Here is a 21,418-nt window from a genome sequence, read left to right on the forward strand (position 1 = left end):
TGGAGTAGGGTGTGGGCATAGGTAGATGGGATTCACCTGGGCTAAGACTGGGCATTTAAGGGCGGCATCACAGGGACGCCAGCAGAAGCCAAAAGAGAAGCCGAGAGAGAAGCAGCAGAAGCAAATTGAGAAGCAAGAGAAGCAGAAGCCGAGAGAAGGCCGGAGAGCCCAGAGTGAAGACCTGCTGGGGGCTGGGAGGCCTGCCAGCCTCCCGGCCCCCCAGCGCCCCTGCCTGCCGTGTACCTGGTTAAATAAAAAACCTGCAAAAGCCATGAGGACTCTAGGACTCCTTCTTTACCCGGTCTGCTGGATATTAGAAAACCTGCACCGTGTCGATTCCTGACCCTACACCAAGTTACATTCACATTTTCTTAGGTCAAGCCACGTACTTGCTGAGATTCCAGGGGAAGAATTTAAAAGCTCTGATAGATTTATAGCAACAGTATACACTATATCCTTGGGAAACTTTCTCTTGTGGTTGAAACAAGGCTTGGCAATTGCTGCATGGATTGCAGGCTAATATACGCGCTGGGACTCAGAAACGTGGGGCTGTTTAAGTGCAGAATCATCACAATGTGGATCAGAGGTCCCGCCGCCCCCACACTCTGCAGCCTGTCGATGCTCCTACATTGAACGTGCTGACAGGGCCTCCCCGGTGGCACAGCGGTTGAGCGCTGGGTTGCGAAGCTGCCCGCAGCCTCTGCAGTGCCGGTTCGATCCCCGGCTGCTCCCCGGCTACCGGAGGAGGGTCCCACATGGCGCGCAGACCTCTCCTGCCGCCCGCTGCTCCCCTCAGCAGTGTGCTTCGGTCCTTCTGCCTGCTCTGCTCCCCGCTCTGGCTCTGGTGAATTCTCTCACCCTCCCGCGCTTCTGACTGTACCCAGTGCTTGTATAAATAAAAAATAAATAAATAAATCTTAAAAGAAAATAGTCAACAACAATTAAAAAAAAAAAAAGTGCTGACAACCGGAGCCTTTGCATCCTGTGGGGATGCTGAAGGAAGCACTGCAGAGACTTGACCTTCAGTTAACCTTCAAGCTGACCTGGGAAATCTGAGCTCAACCCCTCCTCCCCATCCTTGGATTATATGTTTCACCTGCCATGCCCCCAGCAGGAATGGGTTGAAGGATGTGACTCTGGGAGACTACTGTGTTATTGACACCACCTGGCCTGTGCAAGTGGCTGAAACCTATTATAGTCTTGGTAGAAACACAGGACGCTGGTGGCATCCAGCTAACAGTCACCTTCCAGCCTGGAGTGTTCTGCCTCTTGGTCTCTGCTTGCACTCGGTTCAGATTTCACAGGGTTGCTCCCTAGGTTGTAAAGTGACAGAGGCTTATTACTTTATTCCAAGGAAGTCAAAATTTGTATGTCTGCACATGTGTGCGAGTGAGAGCCTTGGAGACGAGTGACTGTGGTTACCCGGGAGAGTTGGGACTGGGGTGTGTGTGTGTAGGGGGTCACTTCTGGAGGCCTAGGTTCATGTACTTCCTACTAAATACATCGACAGAGTAGCGTTATGAAAGGGGGTTGACAGAATTCTGTAAGCACCAAAAAGTAAAATCCTTCTAAAAATAAGATGCTGAGCTTAGAACCTGATTGAGACCTATTGTTCCAGTAAAATTGTTAACATGGGTTCTTGTTCAAGATTCATGAGTAAATAGGTGTTTGTTTCAACAATAACCACCGTGTGGGAAGCTGGGCTACACACCCACAGGTAACTGGACCATAAGCTATTGGTATTTCTCAAAAGAGACAACAGCACAGTCTTGGTTAATGAAACATCACAGACGGAATGGCAGAACCAGGATGGATATCCAGGTGGCTTAATCCAGGTCATTTAGTGTCAAGTTCAGGGTCCCCTCTTTCACCACAAATGACCAATGAGTAAAGCAACATTTTCTGTGATCAACCTTACAAAATTTGACTTGCCCATTGTTAATATTAACATATATTTCACTTCAGTTGACTCATTGAAGTCTACTAATTTTGTAGAACTTAGGAAACTAAGTAGGGTTTTCTAAACCACATACATTAAAAATTCAAATGTAATTAATCTTGGAATAATAAGAGATATAAGAACAAGATTATGATAAAAGTGATAAAAACTACCAAATCATAGATGACTTTTTAAAATTTATAAAGTAAATTATATGTCAAACTCATTTTTTGAACCTTAGAAGTTAATGACTAATCACAGGTGAAATACATTATCAAGCACAAGTTAACTAGACTTAATTTTAAGAGGTTTGAAAATCAGACTTGGTTGGAGACAATAATTAGCACTTACTCTCTTTCCTTCCATGAGATTTTTTGGAATTCATCCAACTGCCCCTGCAAAGCTGAAATTTCAAGCACTTCATTCTCCAAAGGCAGATTTATCTCTTGAAGTCTTAATCCAGGTTTCACTGTACAGTTTTCAGAACCAGCATTTTTGAATAAATCAGGATAATCTAGGTTGAGCTTCAGCTCCTCATTTAATCTGAGAGTATCGATAATCAAACTTTCTTCCTGAAAAGAAGCATAAAACTGTTATTACTGTGGAAATGTTCTCTTTCTTACTAGAAAAATCATGAAGCAGATTTTCTTTTGAGGGGGGTTATTATTCAGCAGCAAATTTTCATTTCTTTGTCATTCTCTAATAATGTTATATGGCCAAACTCGTATTTGCATTCTTCAACTATCACTTTTCTTTCACTGCTTTACCTTATTATAATAGAATACATTTCTCAAAAGGTCTGCTTTAACTTTTAGTTTAAAGTTGGTTTTTCCTATCAGAGCTAAAAATAACACTGAATAAATTTGAATAGCTATAAGGAGCAATTTAATGAGTTTATTCATTCCTCTTTCAAGTTTCTTTTGTCACAGAACACTTGAAAGTTTCCAAATGAAACCAACTGGTTATTTTTTAACATCATGGGAGGATAAGGTACAATACATTTTCAATAAACTCTTGAATTTTTAGTAGACTTTTTGAACTATTTGAGTTTCCTACCAGTCTCAAAAAGAAGCCAACCCTCGAGGATGTGGAGAAAAAGGAACTCTCCTGCACTGCTGGTGGGAGTGCAAACTGGTCCAACCCCTATGGAGAGCTGTGTGGAGATTTCTGGACCTACTAAACATAGAGCTTCCATAGGATCCAGCAATTCCACTCCTAGGTATTTACCCAAAGGACACAGAAACACCAATTCCAAAGAGCACCTGCACCCCTATGTTTATAGCAGCACTGTTTACAATAGCTAAGCTTTGGAAACAGCCCAAATGCCCAAAAATAGATGACTGGGTCAAGAAGATGTGGTACATATATACCATGGAATATTACTCAGCATTCAAAAAAGATAAACACATGCAATTTGCAGCAACATGGATGGCGCTGGAAGGGATCATGCTCAGCGAAATAAGCCAAAAAGAAAAAGAAAAATACCGGATGGTCTCACTCATAGCAGGAATCTAGAAAACTTAAATAAGGGACCAGGAAAATGAATAACTATAAGAAAGTGAAAATCAAAATCAACAAACAACTATGAACCAGAGACACTCTATGGGGGTTGGGGGGCGGGGAGAGGAGGGATTGGGGTCAAAATAAGGGGGTTGCAATTGTATGGGGAATATAAAAATAAAATGTATTTAAAAAAAAAAGAAGCAGCCAACCCTTCGGATCCCTTGATCGTGGACTTCCAGCCGCCAGAACTGAGAAAACAAATTTCTGTTGCTCACGCTTTCCAGGCTACCGTCCTTTGCCAGGGCACCCCAACAATCCCCTTGGTCTTGTCATTCCCCATTCTCCCCATGGCTAAGGATGGCACTCAGTATACATAATAACCCAGATGGGGTGACAGTAACAACGCCCACGATGGCCTCTGAATTCTTCCATGCATCCCCCCTTACCTTGCTGTCTGCGCTCTTTGCAGGAAGCTCCCTCTGCGCCCAGCCCTCTCCGGCGGGCGCGCACGGCCCCTCTCCACCTTGGTCTCCTGGCGCCCAGGACGCGTCCCCGCAGCCGGGGGTCCTCAGGCCCTGGCTCCCCTCAGCTTCTCGCGCCTCCTTTGGCTGTGCCACGCTTTGTTTCTTTTTGAGAGCGCTCAGTTCTTTCATGGTCATCTCCAGCTTGATTCGGAGCTGTCTCCCTTCCTCCCTGGCGCTGTTCCTCTCGGCTCGAACCTTGCTCCACTTTTCTCTCCAGTTGGCGGTGCAGTCCGACCACCAGCGCATGGTCTTCTCCATCTGAGCTGCTCTGGCCTTGACTTCATCCAGCTCGCGCCGGCGAAGCTCTTCATAGATGTCCCACTCGCTGGGGCCGCGCAGGTGCGCGCAGGTGCCAGGTGCGGGGGGCGCATGCAGGCCTTGCAGGGGCCAGCAGGGATTGCAAGGCTCCCGCGGGGACGAGGCAGGTGCCACCGCATCACTGGGCGATTTTGGTGAGGGCTGCTGTCTCTGGAAGATTTGCGTTTCCTCGATTAACCGGTGAATGGAATCCAGATTCATATTTATTTTCTCAGGCCTAAGACAGGGAATAGAATAAACATTTGAATGTCTCTTATAATTCTATAAGCAATTTTTTAAAAAGTTGATGAAAACAGTGCATCCTTCAATAGTGCATATTTTCCTCTCCTGTGTAACTAAACAGATATAGGAGTGTATGCACCTGTATTATCCTAAAAAAATAGAAACCGCACACATTGAATATTTTCATACAAGTAAATATATGAAGATGCAATTGGAAATAGTGTGTGGCATGAATCATTCATGTTAACAAAGCCAATTCCATTCAGGAGATACTTATAACATAGGTGTCCATTAACCACTCAGTGATCTGCTTTCCCTCATAACAGCGCACTTGTCCAGGTGGACTGCAACATCTATTGATCTGTGGGAGGACAAGCCCCATCCCAGAGGCTAAGTCATCACTGGTCTACCTCTTCATGTTGACCTCCCCCTCCTGGACCACTCAGGAGTCTCAGGCTGCAGGGACTTACCTCTGCTGATGAGCTGTGAGGGGGTGTCTAACAGGTAGCTTTCCTGTTTAGAAAAATAGGAGAATGTCAGAAGGAGAAACCCCGTATCCTCTGGTTTTGTGCTGTCTGAACAAGGACAGGATCTGGAAGAAGGAGAGCATAATAGTCATCCTGTTACTTTTAAAATGTTGGAGCAGGGCCTCCCTGGTAGTGCAGGGGTTAAAGTCTCAGCACTCTCAAGCTATCACTAGTCACTGTGGCCCTGAGTTTGACCCCTGGCCAGGGAGCTGACCCACATGGCGCAGCAGACCTCTCCTGTCTCCCCGCTGCTCCCCTCAGCAGTGGATTTCAGTAGATCTGCTTGTTCTGTTCCCCACTCTGTCTCTGGTGAGTCCTCTCACCCCCTGCACCTCTGGCCTGCACCCCAACTCTTGCATAAATAAAATAAATCTTAACAAAAAATAAAATGGGACCTCCCTGGTGGCGCAAGGGTTAAGATGCAACCTATGAAGCTATCCGCAGCCACTGCAGCATGAGTTCGATTCCTGGCCAGCCAGGGAGCAACAGACCTCTCCTGCCTCACCCGCTGCTCCCCTCAGCAGTGTACTTCGGTCAACCTGCCTGTTCTGTTCCCCACTCTGTCTCTGGTGAATTCTCTCACCTCCCACACCTCTGGCCTGAACCCCAGCTCTTGTATGCATAAATAAATAAATCTTTTAAAAAATAAATAAAATGGAGGAACAGAAAGACGATGAGAGCTTGATTTACTGATTGAACTGCTGCATGAAACCTAGAAAGCAGAACTTGGGTTCCTTACTCTGAATACTTATGTTTCTATACACTCTGACAGTTGATTTTTCTGTTACTTGCAATCAGAAAGAAATCCAACTGATTAATTTCTCTCTATGATTAATAAATCAGATAAGTTCTAAAAATAAAATATCATGAATCAGACATGGTCCTTGTCCTTAAAGATATTATGGCCCAGTGCCTGAGCAGACACGTATGGATAAAAAACAATTCACATTATAAAGGTGCATTTATTCAGTCAACTTTTTCTTATTACATATTCTGGTGTCAGGGTTGGGTGCAGAGGAATTGCTCAAGAAGTGATTACCTGGCTGCTAAAAATGAGATTTCACAACACAGGCCAGATGGAACAAGACCTTAGTAATTACAAAGCCTTATAAAGGAACTGAAAACAGCTTTCCAGTTACATGGCAAAAGAAATTAATTGGTAAGCACAAAACTTTCTTACCAATATATATACCTATTACTTTATTTGAATAGCAACATACTGAAGATCCAGTAAGTGGAATCTTTTCCTTTAAACAAATACTTAAAACATGCAGGCTAACCTATAAATTAATGAAGTTATGTGGTTCTAGAAGTTTACCCATTTTTATTATCAAATAAGACTTTCTGATATAAATAATCTCAGATAACATTTTACATTCATGATGTTAATTCCTCTCATTATTTCATTTGCTTTTATATAGTTAGAGATCATAAACTGTCTCCTATGAGCCATCTATTTAATCAGCTGAAGGGGTTTCATTATGCCAATAATTTACAAAATAAGCTGGAGAAAAGTGATTGTATGCATTGGGGAAAAAAGATTATATAATATTAAATGTATATCACTTTCAGTTGTAGGAAAAAACACATTATACCAAGTATTCAGTAGAAAAGCCAAACCAATTAACTCCTTATTATACTTATGATAATAATATAGATTTGTGGTTGTAATTATTTTTAGTTAGCATTGGTATATGTCCAATCAAATTTGAATTAGTGCTTATTTGGAGTAATTATTCACTTCATTTACTGCAATTCAGAGGGCAGTGTTAATACAACTGACCAAATTTCGTGGCTCATTAATAAACTAAGAAAAATATTAAAAAGGGAAAGAATAAAGGAACCCTTAATTAGAAGCACACTAAGTATATATGTGTATCTTTATTTATATATACTCATACATGAGCTATTCACTATTTCATAATATTTATTTTGCTTGGAAGTCCAGAATGAAGATAGAAAATTCATTTCACCGTATTAAATTTACATTTATCCTTGCTATTTTTCAAAATAAATCAGTACCATAAAACTGTAATGTCTTTAAAAATGTCCCATTAAATTTTACTTCACTAGTGTTTTGAAGACTCTATAATTGGATTCTGGTACACTGAGATCTTGCCTACCAATTAACTATGTACTTTTTCACATCTGACTAAACAAAATTGAGTGGGGTTTAATCATTCAGTCCTTGAACTTGAATAGTATTTCCAGTTCTAAAGAATTTCTCAAGCCAGTGGAAATGGGGATATTTAATTCTTATGTGTGTTTGTTGAAGCATTCATCTTCCCTACACACGTGTGCCTTTCATTTTTTATTTCATGTGACTGTGAAAACATTTGTCAGTGATTGTAGCATGAAGCCTTTGATGTATGAACAAATATTTTAATGCTACTGACTCTTTGCTTTCTTATACTGATTTTTGCATTGTTCTTACTACCAAGCAAAATAGGGGTGAGCACAAGGAAATTCTTGGAGCAGATGGATAGGGTTTCAAGGGTGTATGTATATGTCCACACTCATCAGATTGTAGATCTGATACATTAAATACGTTCAGTATTTTGTATCAATTGCACCTCAGTGGCACCATGCCATCAAGCTACCATTCCATCAAGCTACCATGATTATTTACAATATTACATACTAGTACAGGAAGGTATTTTTGAATATAGTACATAACTAACTAAACACAATGAGTCTATAATCTATATTTATATTACTCAGCATATTTCTTTTTTGTTTATTTATTCATGCATACAAGAGCTGGGGCACAGGCCAGAGATGCAGGGGGTTGAGAGGATTCACCAGAGACAGAGCAGGGAATAGAACAGGCAGACCGACAGAAAGACACCTCTGAGGGGAGCAGAGGGTGAGACAGGAGAGGTCTGCCGCGCCATGTGGGATTCCCACCTGCCTGCCAGGATCAAACCCGCGCAGCAGAGGCCGCCGACAGCTTCACAGTGCGGCGCTCAACCGCCTGCGCCACCAGGGAGGCCCCTATCTTCCATCTTGTAAAGGCCCTCCTCTGTGTGGGAAATCTACTTTCTGCCTCTGCCTTGATAGTGACAAAATAAACACGGTTTCTGCCATTCTGGGACCTTGCTGATAACCATAAGCAATAAATTAAACTAACAATCACACATTCTAACACTCTTTGAAGAAATAAACAGTGCATTGTGATTCAACACACAGCTATATAATTAGAGATGTGTGCTGTGGATTGTCTGAAGAAGGAGGAGGAGTGGAGATAAAAGCCTTTTTGGCAGAAGTTACACTATTGGGGCGAATAGGAGAGGGCCCAAAGGGGTTTTTGTTTTATTGTTTATACTTATTGCTTTCCATTAACTTATTGAAAATTCATTCAAAATGAAATCCTTCTCGGATTTGTTTTTAGTAGGAAGCATAGGACCTCAAGTGCACACAAAATCATGGTAACAAAAGGCCTGAGTAAGGAGAAAAGAGGTGATTGCACATCCATACATGATAAGGGACAGTCGTTGCTGAGGATCTGATGCCGCACGTGCTGGTAAAATGAGTAAAGGAAGGATCCGTTTTTAATATTCAGCAAAGAAAAACATCCCATTGTATTTAAAATGTAGCCCATCAAAACATGCATGAATGATTAGAGTAAATGATCAGCATTGTATGTGGGTTTAAAGCAGGAAAAAAATACGGCATTTTTAGGAATTTTTTGCAAGAGCACCCAATATAAATGAGAAACTACAATTGTGCAAATTTGACAGTGGAGCAGCAGCAGAAGGACAGTGAGGAGCCATCTGACACCAAGTCAGTGCAGTGCAAGGTCTGCCCGTATTAAATACTGTATTTTTTAAAGCCATGTGCTGTGACTGCTGATAGGGACAGTTGTGGTCTGTGTTGATGTGACTGTAAGATCGCAGAATCACACAGAAGCAGGAAAACTTGCACTGAGAATGAAACTAAATAAAGTAAATTTATATAAGTTGATAATATTTTTACAGCTTGGATACTTTATTTTCCAACAGCGTTATGGTAGAAGCATAAATGTAAACATTTTAAAAACGTATTATCTATTTATGCTTGCCAAGAGTCATTATTATATTTAAAGTGAAGTATTTGACCAGATAGCAATGATCTTTGTTTCAAAGACCTGGCCTGCTATTCATGGGACAAAATCTGACCTTTTTCAGCCAGTTCTCCATGGCTTCCTATCTCTTTAACCTCTTCCCCTTACCTAGTGCTGTTAAATCATATAACACTGTTTAAGTCACTGTGATGTCTTTACTTTAGCCTAGGTTTGCAGTAACCATTAGTTGAGAAAAATAATGTTCCTTCGATAATGCTCAATAATAAAAACAATTTACTTTTCTTTTAAAATCAACTATATCAGAATAATCTCTCAATAGCACCTTGCTGTTATTACCATTTCTAAACAATAGCAGTATTTTCTATGCTTTAAGAAGTTGTAAAAAGAAATTACTACATTAAAATAATAATTCAGTATGTTGTAGGTAGAAAATGATCAGCTTTACTTCTTTGGAATATGATTAAAGGAGTAAAGAAAGATCCAAATTCCACAATCTATTTCATAAAGTGTCAAGGCATCAATTGTAATGAGCATTGGAAAAATAAAATTTCTGTTTTCCAGCAGGCTGACCCCCTTGAAGTTTAATGGTGCTCTGCCTGCCAAATACAAATTTAGTTAAACAATTTTGAATTTCTTGGAGGATATAACATAATTAACTAGTCTGATACAATACTTGGGCTATCAATCGTGTTCAAGAAAAGTTCTGTCTTAAAATATCAGGCAATTTCTCAGCAGTGAACAAATTGTAAGATATAAAGACATCTTGTCTAAGATTTGAGTTTAGCACCTTGAGTATATTTCTTCTAACACTACAAAATCTACACTACTTATTACCTATTTATATGGAAGCTTGACACATTGAATTCATCAGCTTTTTCAAATATGTATCTTCATTTCAAGGTTTTGGAGAACAAAACCACAAACTATTCCAATTTTCTTATGCAGTCTAATCCAACTTAATAGTGCCAAATAAATAAACCAAAATATTTGTCGAGAGCTTACGCCAAAATGAAATTAGTATTAGCTGTGGTGGAACTGCAGGGCCCAACCAGCCTTATTTTCATGTAAGAATAACCTTGCTACTATTTCCAGGTGGCCACCAGAGTTCATATTTCATTGGAAAGTGCACCACAAAAGCCTGGTTGTGTCAAAATCCCTATCATGGTCCATTGTTGGACAGGTGACCATGAATCTGGGAATTTCATCACTATATAAACATCGTTCAGCACCATTCCATGGAGATTAAATAGGATCGAGGACAAACTTACTGTGTCCATAAATAGTTGTTTAAAAGAAATTAAAATAAAATGCAGAAAATCACATAGACAACAGCTTGAAATTGTAATTATTAATCAGTTATGTGAGAAGGGATTGACCTATGGAATTATTCCTATCAACTGCTAAGAGAAAGAGTGTGTTTTCCATTGTTTGCTTGCTTTAAGTTATTTATTTGTTAAAATGGAAGATTTTTGTTTAATATTGAATTCATTTCAGGGTCCCAGTGAGCAAAACTACATACTATCCAACTTTTCCCATGCATTTCCTAAGTAAAATTTTAAGCCACTTATCCCATTTACACTTGCTCTTCAAGATGTCTGAGGTTATAGCAGAGAATTTCACAGCCTGGCTATGCTGTGTCCTGGACAAAACAAGGCCCTTTCATGTCAGTAAGATTCAGGAAACCACACCCGTTTGGTGGACTGCACAGTTGCCAAACTTTGTTAAGTCCCTGGAAAATTTTTTCAGGCTTAACAATGAAGTTTGGAGAGAATAGCCTAAAAGATTATCAGATTTACTTTTGCAACAGTTATGTATTTTTTAATAAAAAGTTTATTCTTAAAGTTGGTTTCATTTTCCTAACAGCACACTTTTTATATTAATCATCCAAATTGGGTAAAGTGAATCCTGCATCCAAAGGTTAAGAGGAGAAAAAAATGAAGTCACAAGTTATAACTACGTGTATTTCCAAATACTGTCTCATTCACCTTACTTCTTTATTTTTCTATTTTACATATTTTTTGTTAAGATGGCATTGATTATAATACTGAATATGTTTCAGAGATATAGGCTCCTCCTTTCAGATATGTGTTCCCACACCCCACTCACAGCAAGGCACCCATAATCTTCCACCATAGTTCATCATGACCCTTCTCTGCCCCTCAGGTAACCTCATTTTTACAGTCATATTTCTAGGGTTTGCTTTTGTCTATTTGTTTAGTTTCTTTATATTCCACACATGAACAAACTCATCCAGCATTTGTCTTTCTCTTTCTGGCTTATTTTGATTAAGGATTGTCTCCTCCAGTTTTATGTATATTATTACAAATGACAAAAGTTCCTCATTTTTATGACTAAGTACTATTCCATCATGCATATAGACCATATCTCCATAAGTCACTGCTCTGCCATTGGGTATTTCGACTATTTCCATAACTTGGCTTTCAATAATGCTTCAATGAACATAGGAGGTAATCTATCCCTTCAAATTAGTGTTTTTGTATCCTTTGAGTAGATACCTAAGTAGAAAATTGCTGGATCATTTGACAGATTTATTTTTAATATTTTGAGAAATCTCTATACTCTTAACCATAGGTACTAGGCCAGTCTACATGCCCACCCACAGTATATGAGGGTTCCTTTCCTCCACATCCTTCCTAACACTTATGATTTCTGGTCTTGATATGGACCATTCTACAGGTGTGAGACAGCTGCTCATTGTGGTTTTGATTTGCATTTCCCTAATGATAAATAATGTCGAACATTTTTTTTTTCATATACCTCTGTCCATCTGTATGTCTTCTTTGGAGAAGCATCTGTTTAGTTCCTCTGCCCATTTTTTGATTGGGTTCTTTGTTTTCTTCTGGTTGAATTGTGGGAGTTATCTGTAGACCCTGGATATCAGCCCATTGCCAAATACACGGAGGTCAAATATTTTCCTACCTCTTACTAAAGCAAATCAATATTCATGTAAAGGCATATTTATCAAGCATTATTGCTTATGTATGCTATGGAGTTTAATTTTCATTATAAAGAGGTATGACATTATCTGTGGCAGAGATTAAAATTTACCCTCTTGAATTATAAATGAGATCAGAAGTCTTTAAAAAGCTGAACTTCCCCAAATCACAAAAATTACTGGTTCATCAAATGCTATAGAGAGCACCTTGGAGAGATGGTGTAAGGTAAATATTTTTCTGAAACAGAGAAAGACCACAGAGATTCAAGGAACCAACACCTGCCAGAGTTCCAAAGACAATTTGTAGTACTTGGATTTGCAGCTATTCTTTCTCAAGGGAACTGAAAGCTTAGTGCCCAAAACACAATATTCATCATAGTAATATTCAGAAGTTTCAAAAATACCGCCCCCCACCCAAGAAGTCACATAGGATTTTCAGTCTTGTTTTGATGGTCAAGTAAAGCAGTATTTTAAATATCGAAATTAATGTTTTCAATTACTGATTCAGTATATCATTAGACTGTACCATGATAAAATTCATTGAATTTGATGTAAAAGGTAATAAACATCTCTGCAAATAATTACCTAACACACTATAGGCAGTGGTTTGTTTTTCCCTATTGCTCCTCTAGCAAATTACAAACTTAATGGCTTAAGATAACAGAAATTTATTTTCTTACACTTCTAAGTTCAGAAACTCAAAAATTTCTGTGGGCTAAAATCGAGGTGTAGACAAGGTCTCCTAGAGGCTGTGAAAGGAGAATCTGGTCTGATCCTTTTCAGCTTCTAAGGGCCACACATCACATCACTCCAGCTGTTTCCTCTCTTCATCAACTCTCCTACTACTAAACCGGAGGATCCTCTCTTCTCTTCTAAGGACCCTCGAGATCTGTTGATTTGGGCCACCCAGATAATCCAGAATAATCTTCCCATCTCAAAATGTGAGACTTTATCACACCTGTAAAATTCCTGTTACCACCTAAGGCAGGTTCCTGTGGAAACACCAGCATTCTGTCCACATGGCTGTTACTGAAATGACTAACATTTCTCTCTAGTCGCTACACAGCAGTCACATAATCATTTTTGAACATTTTAAGTAAAGTTGCATCTCTCCCTAATTAACACATAGCCACGTCTCTCCAGAGTACTTTTGATGATCCTCCTGGGCATGAAGAGGAGCCCTCTCTGCCACCATCTTCCCCTCTCCTACAATGAAAACTTGGAACCACAGTCTCAGTGCCACACGTCTGGCATCAGACTCCCTCCCTGACTTTGTCTCCTGCCATCTCATACTTTTTCTTCTTCCCTCCCTGCTCCAGGCACGCTGACTTTCTTCCTGATCTTTGAAGACGCATTCTCTTTCCTACCTTTGCCCGTGCTGAGTGGAAAGCGCCCCCTCACATCCTTGGATTTCGGTGAGCTCCCCTGCTCTGAGTACTTACATTTCAAGAGGCATGGAAGGTATAAATTAACATGATAAGATGCTGACAGTAGAATTTTGGGCAGTAACCACAAGATGTAACAACTCTTTACACTTGTATATCTGTCTAAAACTCATGTTTAATGTGGATATTTCTGATGCTCATGGAAATCCTATTATGTAGGTGTGGGTGCCTGGACCAGGGTCAGAAGCCTAAGGTATGGCAGAGACAGGGCTTAATTCAGGTCTTTCATTTTTGTTTTTGTTTTTTAAGATTTATTTATTTATGCATACAAGAACTGGGGTACAGGCCAGAGGCATGACATATGTGTGTGAGAGGATTCACCAGAGACAGAGTGGGGAGCAGAACAGGCAGACTGACTGAAATACACTGCTGAGGGGAGCAGCGGGGAGACAGGAGAGGTCTGCTGCGCCCTGTGGGTAGCTCCCTGGCCCAGGATTGAACTTGTGCTGCAGTGGCTGCGGATAGCTTCATAGTGCTGTGTCTTAACCTCCTGAGCCACCAGGGAGGCCCCCAAGTCTTTCATTTCAAAATTAAGCTCCATTTCCCTTCTACCTAAGCTAACGCTCAGGATTATCACACCCTGACCCAAACAGCAGAGCAAAGTGTGTGGTCTCATTGGCCTTCATTTAGGGAGAGTGAGGCCAAGGGAAAGAATTGAATTTCAACCCATCCACCATCCAAGAGGCTACAGAATTTAGCAGCCAATGCTATTTTCTTGTGTTTCTCATAAAAGTAAAATCTGATACCCAGAGAACTGGATGAAGAACGGGCCAGTGGCAACCAAACTCCTCGCCCTGTTCTTACACACTCGGGCTCAGAAGGAGATACTCTTTTCAAGCTGAGATTTCCTCCAAGAACACAGCGTGAAACTGTTGTTTAAAAGAAGGAAATTAAAAAACGAAGGTCACAGTATCCTCCAAGTACTTTCCTAAATCACCCCCGAAAATATATACTGCACATGTGTTATATGTGTGCAGTATGCATGTGTACGTGGCCTGTATGTATACATACCATAAAAGGCACACACATATTTTTAACTGGGTTGTATATATGATTTTGATACTATTATTTGGCAGATTGAGCTAAACTTTTGTTTACATTAGGAATGTCATCAGTCCTAGGGAAAAGTAATTCCTCCACGCCAAATCACTTTTCTGTTTAATCCATCTTCACGGTGATTACAAAGAAACAAAGACTTAAGGGAAATCATAGTTACTTTCAACGTATTTATCAATTTGTTTCATTACTGTTTTCAAGGGATGTGTCACATACTTATAAATTCTTTTTCAGATTCAAAAACTATAGAGCTTCCCACAGTAAGTTTAGTCAACATTATTGTAATCTTTTTGTGGTATATACATATATCAAATCATTATCTATTATGTAAAACTAATACAATGTAATACAATAATTATATCAAAATAAAAGTAAATAAAATACACACAAAAAATAAAAAATTACAAAATACTACACAGATTACCATAGTCTCACTAAGGGTTCATTTCATAAGACCATAAGTAATAATCACTAGCATACATTAAGATAATATACTTATATCCAAAATGTATATGTTTACTACATGTGGTTTATGCTGTGAGAAAAAGGAAAAAAAGAATAGGGCCTATTTTTAAATACCAGGCATTTAGAAACTGACGAATCTGGTCTAGAAGATGAAAAATGTGTGGATGAAATAGATCATTAACTATTCACTCTTGTTAATATTAAGTAATAAGATAAAGACATCGCAAAGCACTGTTAGGAATATAAGCATTTTCTGTAATAAGGTACAGTGAAAGACAGGAAATCTATTGACTCTGTAGCAACATGAACTGAATTGCCTTCAATGACCTTCAGCACCACTGCCCAGTCTTCAACTCTGACCTTCATTAAGACTCAGATGGAGAAAATTTCTTGGCATTGTTGGGAATCTACACATTATTGATTTATGCTAAATTCCCAACTAAAACTTTTGGTTTGTGACTTAGTCAAATCTTGCCAAAAGGGCCTGAAAGAAGCAGCTCAAGAGAGCTCTTGTACATGAAATATTAAAAAAGAAGGAAAATGCCAGCGTAACTCACTGAATTATAAGCATATGGATGGAATTTCCTTTAAATCACTATGGAGTCTAACCCTTAAGGGTAAAGAACTTAACAAAACACATTTGAGGTTTCTTTAACACAAAACACTTGAAAAATTACGCAGGGAATTCAACTGCACCAAAGACTGATGAGATTTCTACTCTTAATATTGAGTAAACTGAACCTTTTCTCCTGCTATTTTAAACTATTGGTATTGTGAAATTAAAATGTCAATTTCTACTATGGATCTTTCTACTAAATAGAAACAAGGCTATATATTAGGCAGTTGACAGTTTTCTTTCATTTTTCCTTGTTTTCTCATTCTAGAGCTAAAAAAAAAAAAAACCCTGTGGAATCAAGGGCAAATGCAAACTATCTATCTATCTATCTATCTATCTATCTATCTATCTATCTATATATAGAGAGAGCAATTCTCCCATGCTTCTACTAAACTTTTCTCACCTTCCCCCTACTAATCTTTTCCAAATTATTATGCCTCTAACTAGCAAATGCTTCATAAAATATGGGTACCTAGGAACATAGGAGACTGAAACACCATGCAGTAAATAAGGGCATTTGTCTGCTTGAACCCCAGGCCTTCTCAATGTTGAATTCTATTTTTGGTATCCTCCTCAAGACAACCATATTTTTAAAAATAGTGTCAACCAATTTATATCAAATAATAATTGTTCAAGCTGAAACTGTAGATAAAATATTAATGTAAGAGAAGTGGCATAGTGTGACTATGTAAATTTTAGATACTATAAAATAATGAGGGATCATAGGTATATTTGAGAATAAGAAAACATCTGACAACATAATGAATTGAATATTACAAATATCAAAGCCTAGGTCAAAAGTTAAACTGCTCTAACCCTAAATTCTCTTTTGCATTAGAACATCCTACTAGACTTCATCACAAGCCCAGCACAGGGCAGGGGGCAGAGGGGACCCCAGGGGTATGATTCTGTGTGTAGGTATATTTCAGGCAGTCATACTTGTAGGAAATTATACGAGTACGGTCTACGTCCTCTTCATCCCGTTTTCCCAAAGACACATTTTCCAAACCTCCAGTCCAATGTCACAGCCAGGGGACTGAAGATGATACAATTCACTGATCTTGTTTTGCTTTTTCCAGCTAAAAGTGTGCTCATTTGTTTTTTTCCCAGGAAAATGAAACACAATTTTGCAACATGTTGTATATATTATCCTGCTGCCTGTATTTGACATGGTTTCATATTGAATTAATTAGATTCCCATATAGAACCAAATTCAGTATTTTTCGTTATTGAAAAGAACTCAGGACTCAAGATTTGTTTTCTCTCTGTGGCATGCAAATATTGTATTTAAGCCCAATAAAGTAGGGAAGAGTTTATAACAGTTTCTCCCAACAGTAATACAGAAAATAATTATTATATTTAAGAACTTACTGAAAGAAACAATTTGACAAAATACAATATCCTGGAAAATGTAAACGTGAGTATCTTTGCAATGTTAAAAATGACTAGAAAAAATGACATCATTGAATTTAAGACAAGTATCTTCTTTTTGTCATTGCTGTTAAGAGCCCAGTGAGCTTATTTGTTGTCATCGTTTTCCTTTTTCGACTTAAAAATGCAGTCTTTGTGCCCGATTTTCATTTAGAGTGAAGGACATGAATTTGCCGATGGGTTACTAAACTCCTTTATTTTGGGGAATTCTCTAAAAACATAGAAAATGAACTGCACTGCCTGGCCAGTTATTCTCATTTACACAACTCTGACCAAATGAATTAGTTGTCAGTTCAAATGAGAGAGCAGAAATTAATCGATCTATTTCTCAGTAGATTACAGAAGTCCCTGTAATCAAATTGTAGGTTGTGTACTCCTGCTGTGGCATCTGAGCACTGGTGCTCATTCTTCATAAATAGGTAAGAGTTTGATTTAATTTCATCACTCTGTCTCCCCCATGGATGAAGCTGTGAGCTCCCCTGGGTAAGAACCACACTTGGTTGTTCTGCTCACAATCCATCCTGAGTGGCTAACACAAACCAGTGTGGGGCAGACAGTGAGTATTTGTTGTTGGATGAATGAATAAATGAATGAGAATTATTTAAGAGAAAAGAGTCGCTCTACATCCAGCAGAGATTATTTGTAAAGAATTTATAAAGAAAATACATCAGTACCAATATTTCACAAACTTCTCAAAATTAAAAAAAAAAAGTTAACACACCCTAATTCACTTTATGAGGTCAATATAATCTTGATAGCAAGGCCTATTGAGAAGTTTATGTCACATACCTTACACTTACGTAGATATAAAACACTAACAGAAATATTGGCAAGAAAATCTAGTGATAAAAAAGATTAATAACACGTTCAAGTTGAGTATATCCCAGGAATACTAAATTCATTTAGTGTTTTATTATTAATCACTGCAATTGACTTAATAAAACATATAAACAGAATAAAGAAAATTCTCAATAGATAGGTAAAATGCATTTAATAAAATTCAACCTAAATTTATCACTTTAAAAACTGGTCAAATCAAAAATAAAAAGGAAAATACATAATAACAGTTGTTTGCAAAAACTTAAAAGCAATAATCTTTAATGATAAACTATTGAAAACTTTTCCTCCAATAGGATCCTTCAAAGGAATAGAACAAATATAACTGAAATTCATATGGAACCACAAAAGAGCCCGTAGAGCCCAAACAAACCGACAGAAGAGAAGAATGTTGGGCTCACACCCCCAGGATTCACACTATACTACAAAACTAAATTAATCAAAAACAGTATATACTGGGCCTCCCTGGTTGTGCAGGGGTTAAAGTCTCAGCGCTATCAAGCTATCGCCAGCCACTGCTGAATGAGTTCCATCCCTGATCCCCACCAGGGAGCTACCCACATAGCACAGCAGACGTCTCCTGTCTCCCTGCTGCTCCCCTCAGCAGTGTATTTCAGTCAGTCTGCCTGTTCTGCTCCCCACTCTGTCTCTGGTGAATCCTCTCACCCCTTGCACCTCTAGCCTGCACCCCAGTTCTTATATTCATAAATAAATAATAAATCTTAAAAAAAACAAAAACAAAACAAGAGTGTGAGAAAGCACAGTGGGAGGCAGGAGGCAGGGGCACAGAATGCAGCAGAGGCCTAGGGGTGCTGTGGCAGTGGGTGTGGTATGAGGTCCTGCCTCTGAAGGGGTGTGGTCCTACACCTCTGAATCACAGTGTTATAAAGCAATGTTAATTCCATAAAAATAAAAATTTAAAAATAAACTACAAATAAAAAATCTCTTCTCAAGAGAGTATGTCCTTAAAGTTTAAGATAAACATTAAAGTCCCTAAAAGTTGACAAAGAAAAATCACTGACTGCATTGTCATAAGCAAACAAGAGAGCAAGCAGGCATTAGTTAGGAGATAAATCTATATCAACTGAACTTTATTAAAACTAAGAATTTCTGTTCATGTGAAGATATTGTCAGTAGAATTAAATACAAACAATTTTGTGGCAGGTCTTAGCCATACATTACTCACTGAGGAGTCATATCAAGAACATATAAAGAAATGTTATAAATTTTGAAGAAAAAATTAGTTATATAGGGCCTCCCCGGTGGCGCAGCGGTTGAGCGCTGGGTTGCGAAGCTGCCCACAGCCTCTGCAGTGCTGGTTCGATCCCCGGCTGCTCCCCGGCCACCGGAGGAGGGTCCCACATGGCGCACAGACCTTTCCTGCCGCCCGCTGCTCCCCTCAGCAGTGTGCTTCGGTCCTTCTGCCTGCTCTGCTCCCCGCTCTGGCTCTGGTGAATCCTCTCACCCTCCTGCGCTTCTGACTGTACCCAGTGCTTGTATGTATGTATAAATCAATCAATCAATCAATAAATCTTTTTTAAAAAATTAATTATATAATACTTAAAATATGCTATAGATTTTAAAATGCACTTAACAAAAGATCATATTTACAAAGATCTGTAAATGCATGAAATGTTCCTAAAGCATTAGTTATCTTGAGGAAATGCAAATTAAAACCACCGTATAAATCACTCCCCTTAAGAATTATCATTGTAGCATTATTTCTGAGCTCTATCCAAAGCTAAATTTGTCCACTCTCTATCAGCTAAAATGAAATCATCACTTTGGCTAGAGTTATGTGGTAAGGAAATCTATAACAACAGAAATGGGTGCTCCAGGGCTATAGCAAGATTATCTCAGAAACAAAATGTAAATAAAAGTACATGCACAAAATGATATATTCTGCATGATCCCATTTAGGCAAGTTCAAAAGGAAGCAAAATTACACCTCGTTTCAGAGATCAGAATACTATTTATTTGCCTTTGGACAGAATGGTCATGGAAGGGGGAAGTCATGAGAAAGGCTTCTAGAATGCTAGCGAGATCCTGGTATTTCATCTGGCTCGTGGCTATTTGGGTGGATCCTTGTTGAAACTCCATGACAGTCTATGTTTACAGTTTGTTCATTCACACAAAGCCATCAACACTGACTTTCATCACTCGTATCATCACAGAGCGGCCAGATGCTTCCTTTACAAAAATATTATCCCGAGGAGATCTGGCCAGGATAGATTAGACCAGGCAGGAGGATAGACAAGATAGAGCATTACCACACTGTGTTACCAAGGACAGACTGTAAGGGGAAGCACAGAAGGAACACATTTCTCTGGTGGCTGGGGAAGTTGTATGAAAGTGTGAGTAAGGAGTTTTCAATCACATAATGGGGAGAAGAAAATATAAGGACTATAGAGTTCTTAGTCCTCAACAAATTATAGATCAATCAGCTCTGCTTGAAAGGAGATATGCTTCTTGAAAAGACAATACTCCGCTTGAACTAAATGAAATTCAATTAGTTGTACTGAATTTGTGCGTTTTTTGTGGTGATGGTGAATGACCATAAAATACAAAAATGCCCAGAAATTTAATGTGTTTAATTCCAGTAAAAAAAAAAAAAAAAGATAAGTGGAATTTGTACCATCATATTTAAAATTTCAGCTTGTTTTGTTCTCTGATGGTTATGTCTCCTTAATACAATATACCAATTGATTCATGCCTTAGTTATACGAGGCCCCCAGGTTAAATTTTCCAGATACTTCCTTGTTTTTCATATGAATGCTCATGAGAACAATTATATCCAGATTGTCAGAATTTCATTATCCCACCATCCATTTCCTCTTAATTTAATGGCAATGAAGGCATGAGTCTCAGCAAACAAATGGTTTGGAAAGCCTTTAACAAGTCCCACACACAGCAGTTAACTTTCCTGGTTCTCCATACACACACACACACACACACACACACACACACACACACACACACTGTGATCATTTGCTTGATGATATATTCCATTCTCAGTGTTCTTCCTTGCCTTTAAAAAATGTTTAATTTGGATATAAACCCAAAAGATTCTTTGGACTGGCTTCAAAATAATGAACATCAACAACACAAAGATAATTGACTGAGGTGGGAAGGAGATAAGTAAACCCAATTGCTTCCTCCAACTTTTTTTGCACAAATTTGACTTTCAAAGACTTGAGAAACACAAACAGAATCAAGATAATAATTTTGCTGTTCAAATGCTAAACTGAAAATGGCAAATGTTCCAAACAGAAAGTAACTGATATTTTAAAAGAAGCTTGAATTCAAATGGTGAGCTCTGCTTGTTCATTTTATGTTTATGAAAGCCAGATCTACTTTTAAATTTCTAACAATATTTGGCAGCTTAAATGATCTGACCTCAGAGAACTAAGTCTCCCACTGAGTTCTGTTGCATAAAATCTAGAAAACAAACTCCTATTCAGATTTCCTTTATGCTTTAAGATAATCTGTACCATTGAGTGTCAAAAGAATTCTAAG

The 21,418-nt window shown here is 38.7% G+C and overlaps 1 protein-coding gene across 1 annotated transcript in view; it reads right to left on the reverse strand.

Annotated features, from left to right (window-relative positions):
* Positions 1–21,418, reverse strand: part of LOC119243739 (coiled-coil domain-containing protein 102B-like) — an 89,740-nt gene that overhangs the window by 55,302 nt on the left and 13,020 nt on the right. Inside the window, exons 2-4 of the mRNA XM_054694627.1 lie at positions 4,977–5,019; positions 3,889–4,501; positions 2,291–2,511 (exon numbers count right to left, since the gene is read on the reverse strand). Of these exons, the coding sequence (XP_054550602.1) occupies positions 2,291–2,511; positions 3,889–4,501; positions 4,977–5,019 (877 nt within the window). The remainder of the gene's footprint in view (positions 1–2,290; positions 2,512–3,888; positions 4,502–4,976; positions 5,020–21,418) is intronic.

Source organism: Talpa occidentalis, unplaced genomic scaffold, assembly GCF_014898055.3.
Source record: "Talpa occidentalis isolate TD23 unplaced genomic scaffold, MPIMG_talOcc4v2.1 talOcc4.13, whole genome shotgun sequence".
NCBI lineage: Eukaryota > Metazoa > Chordata > Mammalia > Eulipotyphla > Talpidae > Talpa > Talpa occidentalis.